At 43.2% G+C, this 14,428-nt stretch overlaps 1 protein-coding gene across 1 annotated transcript in view; it reads left to right on the plus strand.

Annotated features, from left to right (window-relative positions):
- Positions 1 to 14,428, plus strand: part of ESS2 (ess-2 splicing factor homolog) — a 508,376-nt gene that overhangs the window by 378,825 nt on the left and 115,123 nt on the right. Inside the window, exon 6 of the mRNA XM_044069782.1 lies at positions 5,426 to 5,535. Coding sequence (XP_043925717.1) covers positions 5,426 to 5,535 — 110 coding nt within the window. The remainder of the gene's footprint in view (positions 1 to 5,425; positions 5,536 to 14,428) is intronic.

Genomic DNA, 14,428 nt, shown 5'->3' on the forward strand with positions numbered 1-14,428 from the left:
GTTCTCTGCATCAAGCACAGTTTTACATTAAGAGCACACAGGCAACATGTTCAGTCCGGGGTCTGGATTTCTCTCTGTCTCCCTACAGGTCCCCAGTATGACTCCCCACTGGCACAGCCATAGAGTTGAGTCCTTAGCCGAGTGCCCAAGCCAAGTCCTCCAGCACCCTCTCTGTGAAACCACTGCTTCGTGTCTCTGCTCTAAGCAGCTGGCACACGCACACCCACGCGCGCACGCACACACACGCGCGCACACACTCTTTGATATTTGATTTTCAGATGCATGCATGCACAAACACACACGCACACACCTGGGAAAGGCTAGCACAGATTTACTAGCTATGCCCCCTTCTGCCCAGACTGTAAGGTAGCTACTGCCACCAGACACTCCAAAGCCAGCTACTTTAATGCTTTTACAAGCGTACCCAATTGTACTAAGTGAAATTAATATTAGTACAAATAGTGTCTTAACCAATGCAGTAAGGCTTTCAGGACTGGCCATGTAGTTACCAAATAGATACGAGTACTCTCAAAGGTTAAAATATTATGTGAAGGACCAGCCACAATGAAAAGTTTAAATATCTTTAATAATAAATAATAAAAGAACATGAAAATACTAAATACCTATTTACAGTAAACACCAGAGTTTGTTACAGGAAATATTAAAGTAACACATATAAGTAGTCACACAGATGCAGAAAAAAAACAGAACTCAACTAATCTCACTGTACTTTCCTGACTGATCTAAAGAATTACTATTCCATGGTCACTTACTAGAGCAAGGTAAGATGAAGTAGATGAGGGATCCTTCTATGCGAGGTTTCAAAAGCAGAGTGCTCTGAGATTTCAGTCTCAACTAGTATTAAAATATCATTACAGAATGAAATCATACACATCTTTTCATATGACTTCTGGTTCTCATACTACCCCCTTGGCTAGAAATTGCCAGGATTTAGCACATATGTTTCAATAGTACACACAAGCATAGAGCTTTTCTTAGATGTTTTGCAGCTTTTGGAAGTCACAAAACAATAAAGCACTTCCATGGTTCCTACAGGAGCTAATAAACCATTTTCTGGCACAAACATTTCATCTCTGGCTGCAGTTAGAACTGTAAGATACAATTTTATGGCCTAAATTAACTAATTTAATTTCTTACTATTTTTCAAAGTTAGCTGGAATGAGATTAACCTCTTCTCTTCCAGTATCCATCTGTTAACAAGTATACATTTAATCAGTTACAGAAAACTCAGGACCCACTGTTGGTGCATCTTTTAACACAAACAGTTTTACAGATACATTTTTCAACACGAGCATTTGCACAAATGACATATAATTGTTTACAAAATTCTAGCTAGCTGTGCTGGCATATATTATACATCCAGTGCCCTACTTCCCCTGGCATAGCTTGCAGTACCTTGCATCGTTTCATCTCTTCCCTCTTTGAAGACTCAAGCTAGTTTTCAAGTGACCCTTGAGAAATATTGCTTGAGAGGAATGAGCCTGTCTGGCCAAACATTAACCCATACCCTGTCTTGAGAACCCATCTGCATTGGCATTGCTGACCCCACTACAGTGCTGCATTCCCTATATGCCTGCATCCCTAGGCTCCCCCTTAATAACTTGACATTTTGCTGGCTGGCTCACTGTAGCCATGGATCCCGCTCAGGCTCCTACTGCAAATACTTAGTACAGGGGCCTGCCTGTTATGGTAAGGCTTCATCATGTTAACATGGTACAATTTGTGCTTAACAGTTCTACCATATAGTTAACATCACTGACCTTCCTTACCACTTTGAAAGGTCCCTCCCAAGGCGCCTGCAGCTTACTGTGTCTGACAGGAATGAGAACCATAACCTGCTGTCCCATAGCATACTTTCCGGCTTGAGCATTCCTGTTACATCAGACCTTTTTCTGCTGTTGGGCTTCTACCAGGTTTTCCTGGGCCAAGTCCATGAGCTATCTAAGCCTTGTCCTGAGGTTTAGGATGTGCCAAAACAGGCTCCTTTTGGGATTCACACTCACCCTCCCACTCATCGCAAATCAAATCTAAAAGCCCCCTCACCCTACGCCCATACAACAACACAAAGTGTGAAAAACCTGTGGATTCTTGGGGCACCTTTGTGTGTGCAAACAGCACATGAGACATATATTTGTGCTATTCTCTCTTAAACTTGTCTGCACATGCCTGTAGCATGGTCTCTAGTGTAGAGTCTAACCTCTGCACAAGACCATTAGTCTGGGGATGGTAGGGGTAGTCTTTAGGTGCATCATTCTACAGTGCTTCCACAGACAAGCCAGCATGTCTGACATGAAATTGGCACCTCTCTTAGTCAGTGTTTCTCTCAGGAAACCTAGCCTGCTGAAAATCTGTAACAAAGCCTTTACCACCTTTTGTGCCTCAATGGAGAGCAGAGCCACCACCTCGGGGTGTCTAGTAGCATACTCTTCTACCACTGGGATGTACTACTTCCCTGTGGAACTTGAGGTACTCGGAGGCCCCACAATATTCATAGCTACTTTCCGAAACGGCTCTTCAATCACAGGCAAAGGCATCAGAGGAGCTTTGACCTTTTCTCCTGCTTTTCCTACTTTGTGGCACTACTCACAGGTCCTGCAGTACCCTGTTACATCCCTTGCAGTCCCAGGCCAATAAAAGATCTGCATAATGCATCTCTCGGTACACTTTGTCCATATGACCTGCAAAAGGAATGTCGTGGGCAATGACTAGAAGTGTCAGATAGTAGGCACTACCAATTGCTGTATTACCTCGCCCTCTAGCCCTCCCTCAGGGGTCCATTCTCTATGCAGTAACCTTTTTTCCATTGTACAGACTGCCCTTTTCCTTGAGAATCAGGTGCCTCCCTAGCTACCTACCTCAAGCTTCTTAGTGTAGAGTCCGAGAGATGAGCCTATCTCAACTCTGTTTTTGAGACCCATCCCACCTCCCTTTCCATGGGAAGCCTGGTATGCTCTCACAGCAGTACTGACTGTCAGCCTGGGTAGTACCACTCAACTCTACCCTTGTAGTCACTCTGTCCCAAGGAACATTAGTACCTACCAGCAGCTGTGGATCACCTTCAGGCTCACTGCTACAGGTTAGCTCCCTCCCTAAAATAGACACCTCACCATCCCTGGCTTTACTTGTGGTGTCTGTCTGTCTCCCCCAGGCTACCAGATCCACATGCCTGTCTCCAAGCCTGACTGGTTGTAACTGCATGCATACAAGGTACTGCAGTACCAAACTCATTCCCTATCAAGATATCTGCAGGGATATCCTCAAACACACCTACATGCTTGCTTCCTTTTCCACCCTCCCAGTCAAGGTGAACCTTGACCATAGACATTTGGAATGGGATCCCTCCAAAAGCTGTGACTGGAGTGGACTGCCCAAGCAAGTACTGCTCCTCTTTAACTTCTGCAGGCTTCACAGTGGTTATGTCAGAGCTAGCTACTGGACCTCTTTGAATATATCAAGATTCATCCCTTTACCCTGATCCTGGGTGACTTTAACTACCCAAACATAGATTGGAAGAACTACTGATGCCACTACACAAATGCCCAGAGATTCCTTGATTTTTGTCAGTGCAAATGCCTTGGAACAGCTAGTCGATAGCCCCACAAGAGGTGATAATATTTTGGACTTGGTATTAACAAGCATGAATAACCAATGCAGCATCCTTGCAGTATCATCCTCCATGGTAAGATCCGACCATAAAGCGGTCACTTTTGAAGTCACCATCTCCCTAATCCCCCCCTCTAGCTAGGGTCAAACAAAAAAAACTTCTCCAAAGCTGATTACAGCCTCCCGAGGGATAGTATAAACAGCTTCACAGCCCCCTTCCCCTCTCTAGGAACTGGTAGCAGTATCCAAAACTACACCAAAACACTATACGTGCATTTATATAGATGCATGGAATCAGAGTACCCAACAGGACCAAATCATTCTCCGCAAGGAAGAGTAAACCTGTGTGGTGGACATCTGCAATAAGTAAACTCTATAACAAAAGGAAAAACATTGCTGTCCAGGACCAAGAAGGAGCAGGTGCCCAATTGGAAGCAATTGCTCATTAGCTTGAACAAGTAAACAAGAGCACTAGTTAAATCCTCCAAAGCAAGCTTCAAGTCTAAATTGGCCACATTTAGTAGAGACAGTCATAAGGCCTTCTTCGTATATGTCTGCAGTCTCAAAGGAAGCCCCCAGATCTATCCAGAACTGGTGGTCAAGGACATCACATATACAAACGCCGTAGATATAGCAAACATGTTGGTTGACAGATTCAGTGAAAACTTCACCCTTCTCTCCCACCATCAGTAAATCAGGGCATCCTTAGTACCTGCCCCCTTGCCCTTATATCTAGGTAACAAGTCATGAGTGCTGCCTCTGTGGGACCCGATAACATCCCAGGCTGCATCCTACATGAACTTAGGCAGGAACTTATAGCACCATGTGTAAATGCGCGCACCTGTGTGTGTGTGTGTGTGTGTGTGTGTGTGCGCGTGCGTGTGTGCGTGTGCGCACGTGTGTGTGCGCACGTGTGTGCACGCGCGCACACATACACTGGTGCACATCCTACCATGTAGAGGCCAAGAGAACTATCCTCTGGAGGCTGTGGCCTACCGGAGTGTTCAGTGCTGTAGTGGTGGTGATCACAACAGCATGTAGGCTTCATTGTATGTGGCTCGGTCACCTGCTGACCAGCAAGGGGTGGAGTTTAGTGCCCTTTTGAAAACCGTGCTAGAGAAATGACAGCCTATTCTCAGTCAGCTGTTTCCCCCCACTGCCTGGGTATACGATATTATTATGGAAGGGTGTCTCTCTCCCCCAGGAAGGAGACACCCTTCCTGTAGGGAAAGATGGGGTGTTAGGCAGGACAAGAGAACAAACTGGTTATTTAGGTGTAAGAGGAGGCTTGAAAGGAAGTTGGCGGGGACAAAAAAAATCAGTCATGAAACTGTGTTTACAAGCTTTTACAAACAGCCTAATGGTTGGTGGTAAATAAGATGTTGGTTGATTATCAAATATGGTTTACAGTGCAGTGTATATCAAAATACTAGTGTAGTAAAGATTTTTTTTAACTTGGACTGCAAATGTTTGTCTGGAGTGACAATATTTTTATTAAACTACAGTTGATAGTTGCATTATGTTCAGTAGCTATTGAGCAAACCTGAACAGCTGAAGCATACAGCTGATTCATAAGCTGAGGTATGCTTTCTGGTAGAAATGAGTATTGATTAGCAACTGTGCTTGTAGAGGTTGTCAGTATGTGAAGTTTGTTGTGTTTTACACTTTGTCCCTAAAACCCATAAATTACTAAAGAAAAAAGTATATATTTATAAAAGAATGGCAGAAATTATGCTTTTCAGGGTAATAAACACGCTAGTGTGCACGGTGTTTGACTTTTCTCTTTCTTGCTTCATCATAGGTGTAAGTGAATCTCCATTAATGACTTGGGGTGAACTAGAAAGCACTCCTTTTCGTTTGGATGGCTCTGAGACACCCTATGTAGAGCGGACACCAGGACCAACCTTTAAGGTACTTTGCCCAACTTCTCTCTATTTATGTTATCTTTGACTGTGTAGTTGGACAGAAGAGGAATGTACAGTAAGAGCTGTGACATGGGAATATGATAGAGTGAAAATTAGCAGGTTTATCTTTGCTGTTATGAAAAATTAGTTTATTACTAAAAGCTTGTTACTAGCTCTCCTTAAAAATTTCTGTAGAAACAGTCTTTACCAGAGTCTTAAGCATATTTTTTCTTGGGGTCAGAAATCCCAGGAAAGCCTTACTTGATTGGCAGGCTACATGATGTTCATCATGCGTACAGCTGCAGTAATCACAGATGGGTTTTCTGCCGTCAGGCGGGTCCTCGGTCGGCCGAATTCCAAAGTCTAGGTCCGGCGTCGGTTATTGTCGCTTTCTCTCCTGACGTCAGTGAGGCCGGAGTATATAAGACACAGCCGACGCCATGTTCTTCAGTCTTTTTTGCCGCGCGGTGCCCGAAGCAGAAGCAGTTCGCAAGTGCCGGTCGGCCAGCTCCTGAATTACGAAAAATTGGAAACCGAAGTCTTCATTAAAGCTAAGTACCCGTTGAAACTTTTCTTGCCTCAGACCGATGTCAGAAAAAGTTAATAATTGTATTTCTTGTGGGAAGCAAATACCGCATAAGGATTTCCATTCCCTTTGCATACCTTGTTTAGGCCCAGACCACGACGTCTCGGGCTGTCGCTTTTGCGCTACTTTCAATAAACGCACTATTAAGCGTCGGGCGGAGTTCGCCCAACACTTTTTTGGTAAAGCCTTTGATTATAAAATGTCGTCGGAGACTCCGACTACCGTTTTGTCCAAAAAAAACGCAAGGACAAGGACCGACACGCGAAGTCCGCGGTCCCCACCGACACCACGCCAAAACCGGCTACACGTGGTCCGGTTCTCAGCGAGACGCCTTTGCAGTCCCTGACTACCGACGACACTCCTTTGGCGGTGTCTTCTGTAACCGAGACCACAGGTACCTCGGCCCTTTCCCAGACTACAACCACTGAAGCCATTGTGAGTGTTGAGCCTCCTTATTTGGACAGGTCCACTTCCACCCATGGTGTCTTTAGACCCTCATCTTCCTTTTCTATTAAGGCCTTTACTAAATCCAAATCAGCCAGGCATCCCAAGAGGCCTGTTGCTCAGGGCCCATCTTCAGGTCCCATGCCTGAAAAACAGATGCTTAAAATGGCTGAGGATTTAATTACACTCATCAGGGGTTCTCAGCCCCCTCCAGACAAGAGACCCAGAGTGGAGGAAGATTCTCCCACTTCTGATCAGGGCTCCATTTTATCAGAACATTCTGATGTAGAGGAACACTCTTACTCCCCTTTTGAAGATTCAGATGCAGAGCAGTCCATCCCTTCTGTATCTCCTCCTGAGGATTTTTCCTTTGGGGAAACCTTGCACACTTTGAGGGAACACTTCCATTGGGAAGGCCAAGACTTTTCCGATTCCAAGAAAAGACTTAGGGAATTTCTTTTGTTACCTCAACACAGACCTCTGGCGATACCTCCTGTCTTGGACATACTTGATGATGTTTATTCGGAGGCTTGCCTTAACCCGGATTCCCTGCCTCCTGCACCAGTCAAACCTGATAGGTACTACAGAGTTCCTAACTCTCACCAATTTCTCTACAAAAGCCATAATGCTGACCCTGAAACCATTTCTCAAGGCCCCAAGGGTTTGAAGGCCTCTACTGCCAAGAATCCACTTCCTGCCAGAAAGAGAGTCAAGATCCTTAGAAAGGTAGGGAAAAAAGGTATATACCTCGGCCACCCTAGCCATGAGGGCCTTAAATTGTCAGTTTCATATGCTTAAATATCAACAGTTCCTGTTATCACAATTAAGGAATAAAATGTCTCAACCTGAACAACCAGATTTGAAGGAGTTGCAGGATATGATGCATAGTGCAGAGCAAGTGGGTAAACACACCCTACAATGTGGCTATGATGCCCTAGAGGCCTCAAGTAGAGCTGCTGCTACAGGATCAGTTATTCGTAGACATGCCTGGCTTAGGGAACAAAGCTTGCCTGATCATGTGAAAGCTAAACTTCTAGATGCTCCTTTACAAAAGGATGTGCTGTTTGGTACTAATGCTGAGGAGATTTTACGGAAAATGGAAGAAAAAGCCAAATCTATGCAAACTGTCAAAGCTTTTCTACAGGTCCAACCACGACGTTTTAGCAGAAATTGGCCTTCAAAAAACTGGTCCTTTCCAGCCACTGACAAGCCCCAAAGAGGTAGATACAGACGCACAAGGGGCAGAGGGCAATCACAAGGATCATATAGAGGCCGACAATGGCAAACTCCAGCACCAAGAGGTGGCGAAGACAGTGCACAACAATACAGGAAACAAACCCAATGACTCCTCATTTCCATGCCAAGCAAGTCTCAGCTGGCAGCACCTTTGGGAGGAAAGCTGGCATTATTTACAAGAAATTGGCATATTGTCACAACAGACAAATGGATCCTGGACGTTATAAACAGAGGCTACAAATTTCAATTCCACACGCTTCCAAAAATGAGAGGCATGCCAAACCTGCCACACAATCAAAGGGCAGAGGCACAACTACAAATTTCAAAGCTCATAGGCATGAGAGCTATTCAAGAGGTACCTACTCACGAACAAGGTCAAGGCTTTTATTCCAGACTTTTTCTGGTACCAAGGAAAGGAACCGACTGGAGACCCATTTTGGACTTATCCATCCTAAACACATTTTTACTCGTACCAAAATTCAAGATGCTCACATTACAGCAGCTTCCTCCCATGCTGGGTAAGGAGTTTTGGCTGGTAACATTGGACCTCAAGGAGGCATACCTGCATGTCCCAATCAGACAAAGCTGCAGAAGATACCTCAGATTTCTTGCAGGTTCAATCCACTATCAATTCTCTGCATTGCCCTTTGGCTTATCTACTGCGCCCAGAGTATTCACAAAATGCCTGGCATCAGTGATTGCCTACTGCAGACTTCAAGGGATACAAATTTACCCTTATTTGGACGACTGCCTGATCCAAGCGGACAGCAAGCACATACTTCTGGAACATCTGGCTTATGTAACACGGTTACTGCATTCTCTGGGATACACAATCAACAAAGAGAAATCCAGGCTAACACCATCTCAGAAAATAACTTTCCTGGGTGCCAACTTGGACACAAACACCCAGATGGCCTATCTTACGCCAGAAAAACAGGGGCAACTAACTCAGTACTTCAAAATACTAGCAAAATGTACCAGGCTTACTGCAAGGAAAATCCTGCAGGCTCTGGGCTTTATGGCATCTTGCATTCTTTTAATCCCATGTGCAAAGTTGCATGTGAGAAAACTTCAATGGTACCTAAAAAACCTATGGTCTCAACACAGTCACAGTTTGGAAACAATAATACCAATAATTCCATGTTTGCAAAAGGAATTTCTATGGTGGGCCCAAGCATGTCAAGCAAACACAGGTCTCCCATTCTGCAAGCCTCAAGCAAATCAAGTCATCACAACAGACGCCTCAGATTACACCTGGGGGGCGCACATGACAGGCAGGTGCATTCAGGGCAAATGGTCCCAAAAGGAAAAGCACCTTCACATCAATCAAAAAGAAATGCTAGCAGTAATAAATGCAATTACAGCTTTCAAGGACCTCTTGCATCCAGGACAATTACTGATAAGAACAGACAACACCACAGTAATGTGGTACATAAACAAACAAGGAGGAACACATTCATACCCCTTGTGCAGACTAGCCATGACTCTTTGAACTTGGCTTTGGAATGGCAAATCGAACTTCAAGCACAGTACTTGCCAGGATTGGAAAACACTCTGGCAGACAATCTAAGCAGAAATATGACAGATCCACACAAATGGAAGTTGCATCCTCAGGTGTTTACAGAGATAATACAAGTGTGGGGGAGGCCAGACATAGATCTTTTTGTCTCCCACAGGAATCATCAATTGGAAAAGTTTTGTTCGAGGACCTTTCATCCAAAGGCCTGGAGAGTGGACGCCCTTTCATTCAGTTGGACAGCATGGACAGTTTACAGTTTCCCACCTCTGCCTCTTCTGCCCAAGGTGCTCTTGAAAGCAAGAGCAGACAGACCGAAGATGATACTGATTGCTCCAGATTGGCCAAGGCAACACTGGTACCCGCTCCTGAGGATCCTAACCCATACTCCTCCCTGGTCCCTACCTCTAATGCCTCTTCTGCTGACTCAGCACAGCTACAAAACTCTTCACAGTCAGCTGAAAACACTCAATCTCGCTGCATGGAAAATTCCTTAACACCACAACAGACCCTACTCTCCAAGGAGGTGCAGGATGTCATTTTGGAGGCCAGAAGGCCATCTACTAGAAAGGCTTACTCCGCAAAATGGAAACGGTTTTGCTCTTGGAATGAGAAAAAGGGCCAGGACCCTAGAAAACTGAATTTGCCTCAGGTATTGCAGTATCTAGCTGAGCTGCTGAACAGTGGACTTTCATTTTCTTCCATAAAAATCCATGCCTCAGCCATTTCTGCAGAATTCAACACGGATCCACCTTTATTTTCTCACCCACTCTTACGACAGTTCCTCAGAGGGGCTAAGAATATAAGACCACCAAGGAAACAACCAATACCAGCCTGGGATCTTAATTACATTCTAGAAAAATTAACATTGCCTCCTTTTGAACCAGCTGCCTCAACAGATTTGCAATATTTGTCCTGGAAAACAGCCTTCCTTCTGGCCATCACTTCAGCTCGTAGGGTTTCGGAACTGCAGGCCCTCATGGCGGTGCAGCCCTTTCTCATCTTCCATCAGGACAGGGTTTCCCTTCGTACCAACCCGTCATGTATGCCTAAAGTGGTATCCAGGGTAGCTTTAAATCAAGCCATACACTTACCTACCTTTTACCCCAATCCTCAAAACAAAGGGGAAAGGCTGCTACACTCTTTAGACATCCATAGGCAGTTACGTTATTATTTGGACAGAACAAAGTCCTTCAGGAAATCAGAACAACTTTTTGTGTCCTATGCTGTAGGGGCTCAAGGGAAGCCAGTTACCAAGCAGACAATTTCAAAGTGGATAGGCCACTGCATACGGTTTTGTTATTCCTATCATGGGAAATCTGTTCCCACAGGCATCAGATCCCACTCCACCAGGGCCACAGCTACCTCTACAGCCTTCCTCAGAGGAGTTCCTACCAAAGACATTTTGGAGGCAGCCACTTGGAGTTCCGTACATACCTTCACAAAACACTACCACCTGCCTTTATATTCCAAAACTAGAGCAGGCTTTGCCACTGCTGTGTTGCAGGGCATTCTGGCTCATACCAGTTCCACCTAGTACCTACCACCCTGTGCGTAGCTTTGGGACTCTACCCAGCTGTGATTACTGCAGCTGTATGCACCGACATACTAATGAAGACACGAATGGAAATACTGTTACAAACACAAGCCAATACCCTTGAGCCAAGGAACACAAATAGTGTTTAACGTTCTTTATTTATAGATAAGCGTTTTCACCTCCGCTGTGCAGAAGCTTCATCAGAAAAAAAACAGTAAAAAATAGAAGCGCCACTTTTAAACAGTGGAAACATGATGTCACTTCCTTAGAAACATTATTGCCAAGATGAATCAAACAAGGGGATATTCGCTCCAAAAAAAGTGTTAAGGAATACAAAAATCTTTACCTTAAAGGTAAATAAAATCAAATAAAACAATAACCTTACATTCAATCTTATATGTAATAAAAATCACAATAATCCTAAAAAAATATATTTTCATCATAAAACATAAGATTAAAATGAACCATGTCATCTCTTGTAACTTTTATATCTTAGTATAGAGGAAATGTTGCAAGCCTCATTCAAACCGGGGTAAGAATAAGCATCCAACCCAATTTGCCACTCTAATTCTCTAGTCTCTAAAAACAGAGACTGAGGTCCACCCCTAGGGCCCATAGTAACATGTTCAATCCCCATGAATTCAAAACTATGCCCTATGTTATTCAGGATGTGTTTAGATAATGCATTGTCAGTTTTTTTATTTTTTATAGAATAACAATGCTGATAAATGCGATCACTAAACTTGCGGTCGGTTTTCCCTATGTAAAAACAAGGGCAACAGACGCAAAAGGCAGCATAAACAATAGATTTCGTGTTGCAATTAATTTTTGAGTGGATAGTATATTTCCTATCCCTAATTATAAAAGAACTGCCCGATCTTAAGTATTTGCATCTGTTGCAAAAACCACAGGGAACAGTACCAACCTGCCTAGTGAACTGAGTAGATGGAATGGTCCGTTGCAGTAATTCCTTCAAATTTTTCCCCCTTCTGTAAACAACAGAGGAGTGTGGGCCTAATTTTTGTAGTAATGTAGGGTTGTTATGAATGAAATACCAATTCTTTTTGATAATGGCCCAGATAGTACCGACTTGTTTGCAGAAAGTTAACACAAGACTAGCCTTAAAATCAGTTGAAGGGGGAAGAGTAATAGGGTTTGTATTGTCCCCCAATGGGCCATCCAGTGGTGGGAGTGTGGCTAACTTGGTCGTCGCTTATTGGGAGAAAGAATTTTTTAAGGCCAACCCCAAATTTAAGACCATGGTAAAATATTACACGCGCTTTTTAGACGACGTGTTCATTTTGATTGATGGTAATGAAAGTGATGTAGTTGACTTGATTCAATCTATGAATGCTTTTTCCACGTTTTTAAAATTCACTCACCATTTTTCAACAATAGAAATCGACTACTTAGATGTTAGGTTGGCTAAGGATCTGGTTAACAATCGTTTCTCATCATGTATCCACAGGAAGCCAACTTATTGTAATGCTTTCTTACATTACTCCAGCAACCCCCCACCCAAACAAAAAAGATCAATTGTCAAGGGACAATTGGTAAGAGCTGTGCGTATGTGTAGTACACTAGAAGCTTTTGAATTCGAGTGTACTTTCCTAAAAGATCTGTTCCTTAACAGGGGTTATCCTGCCCTGTTGATTGAAGAGCTGATTGAGGAGGTCACTACGAAAAGAGAAATTGGTTTCTACAAACCTTTGTTATCTAATAACGACCATGAGCCCACTGCTTTAAGGTCTATACCAGTTATGGAAGTATTGGATGGCCCATTGGGGGACAATACAAACCCTATTACTCTTCCCCCTTCAACTGATTTTAAGGCTAGTCTTGTGTTAACTTTCTGCAAACAAGTCGGTACTATCTGGGCCATTATCAAAAAGAATTGGTATTTCATTCATAACAGCCCTACATTACTACAAAAATTAGGCCCACACCCCTCTGTTGTTTACAGAAGGGGGAAAAATTTGAAGGAATTACTGCAACGGACCATTCCATCTACTCAGTTCACTAGGCAGGTTGGTACTGTTCCCTGTGGTTTTTGCAACAGATGCAAATACTTAAGATCGGGCAGTTCTTTTATAATTAGGGATAGGAAATATACTATCCACTCAAAAATTAATTGCAACACGAAATCTATTGTTTATGCTGCCTTTTGCGTCTGTTGCCCTTGTTTTTACATAGGGAAAACCGACCGCAAGTTTAGTGATCGCATTTATCAGCATTGTTATTCCATAAAAAATAAAAAAACTGACAATGCATTATCTAAACACATCCTGAATAACATAGGGCATAGTTTTGAATTCATGGGGATTGAACATGTTACTATGGGCCCTAGGGGTGGACCTCAGTCTCTGTTTTTAGAGACTGGAGAATTAGAGTGGCAAATTGGGTTGGATGCTTATTCTTACCCCGGTTTGAATGAGGCTTGCAACATTTCCTCTATACTAAGATATAAAAGTTACAAGAGATGACATGGTTCATTTTAATCTTATGTTTTATGATGAAAATATATTTTTTTAGGATTATTGTGATTTTTATTACATATAAGATTGAATGTAAGGTTATTGTTTTATTTGATTTTATTTACCTTTAAGGTAAAGATTTTTGTATTCCTTAACACTTTTTTTGGAGCGACTATCCCCTTGTTTGATTCATCTTGGCAATAATGTTTCTAAGGAAGTGACATCATGTTTCCACTGTTTAAAAGTGGCGCTTCTATTTTTTACTGTGTTTTTTCTGATGAAGCTTCTGCATAGCGGAGGCGAAAACGCTTATCTTTAAATAAAGAACGTTAAACACTATTTGTGTTCCTTGGCTCGAGGGTATTGGCTTGTGTTTGTAGCAGCTGTATGCACGATGAACATAGTACAGTTTTGTACCTACCATAAATGTAGATGTTCGAGTGCTAATACAGCTGCAGTACAGGTTACTCTCCCTCCTTCCCCACTTGGTAAAGGCATGGGGCCTAACCCCCTCTTCATACAACCTGACTGGGTTATCCTTCTATGGTTTATTTGCTTGCAACTACTGATTTTGGATTATATTGCATTGCATATATATATATATATATATATATATATATATATATATATATATATATATATATATATATATAAAATATATGTATTGCCTTCCTTCTGGGGGCACCTGACATCTGGGGCAAGAAAGACTGAAGAACATGGCGTCGGCTGTGTCTTATATACTCCGGCCTCACTGACGGCAGGAGAGAAAGCGACAACAACCGACGCCGGACCTAGACTTTGGAATTCAGCCGACCGAGGACCCGCCTGACGGCAGAAAACCCATCTGTGATTACTGCAGCTGTATTAGCACTCGAAAATCTACATTTATGGTAGGTACAAAACTGTACTTTACCTGTATTACCTCTCGGGTATTCCATCATAGAATTGCCCAGGCTGTTAAGCTGAGTGAACAGGTTTCTTTGTGTTCTGCAGGCATTGTATTAATGACGGAACACGCTGACTGAGACTGCAGTATGCCTTGTGTATTGTTCACTTGTTTGCTGATACATCTACCCCCCTTGCTTAAACCTGGAGTAAACAACTTGA

This window comes from Protopterus annectens, chromosome 4.part0 (assembly GCF_019279795.1).
Source record: "Protopterus annectens isolate FY-2018-M chromosome 4.part0, PAN1.0, whole genome shotgun sequence".
Lineage (NCBI taxonomy): Eukaryota > Metazoa > Chordata > Ceratodontiformes > Protopteridae > Protopterus > Protopterus annectens.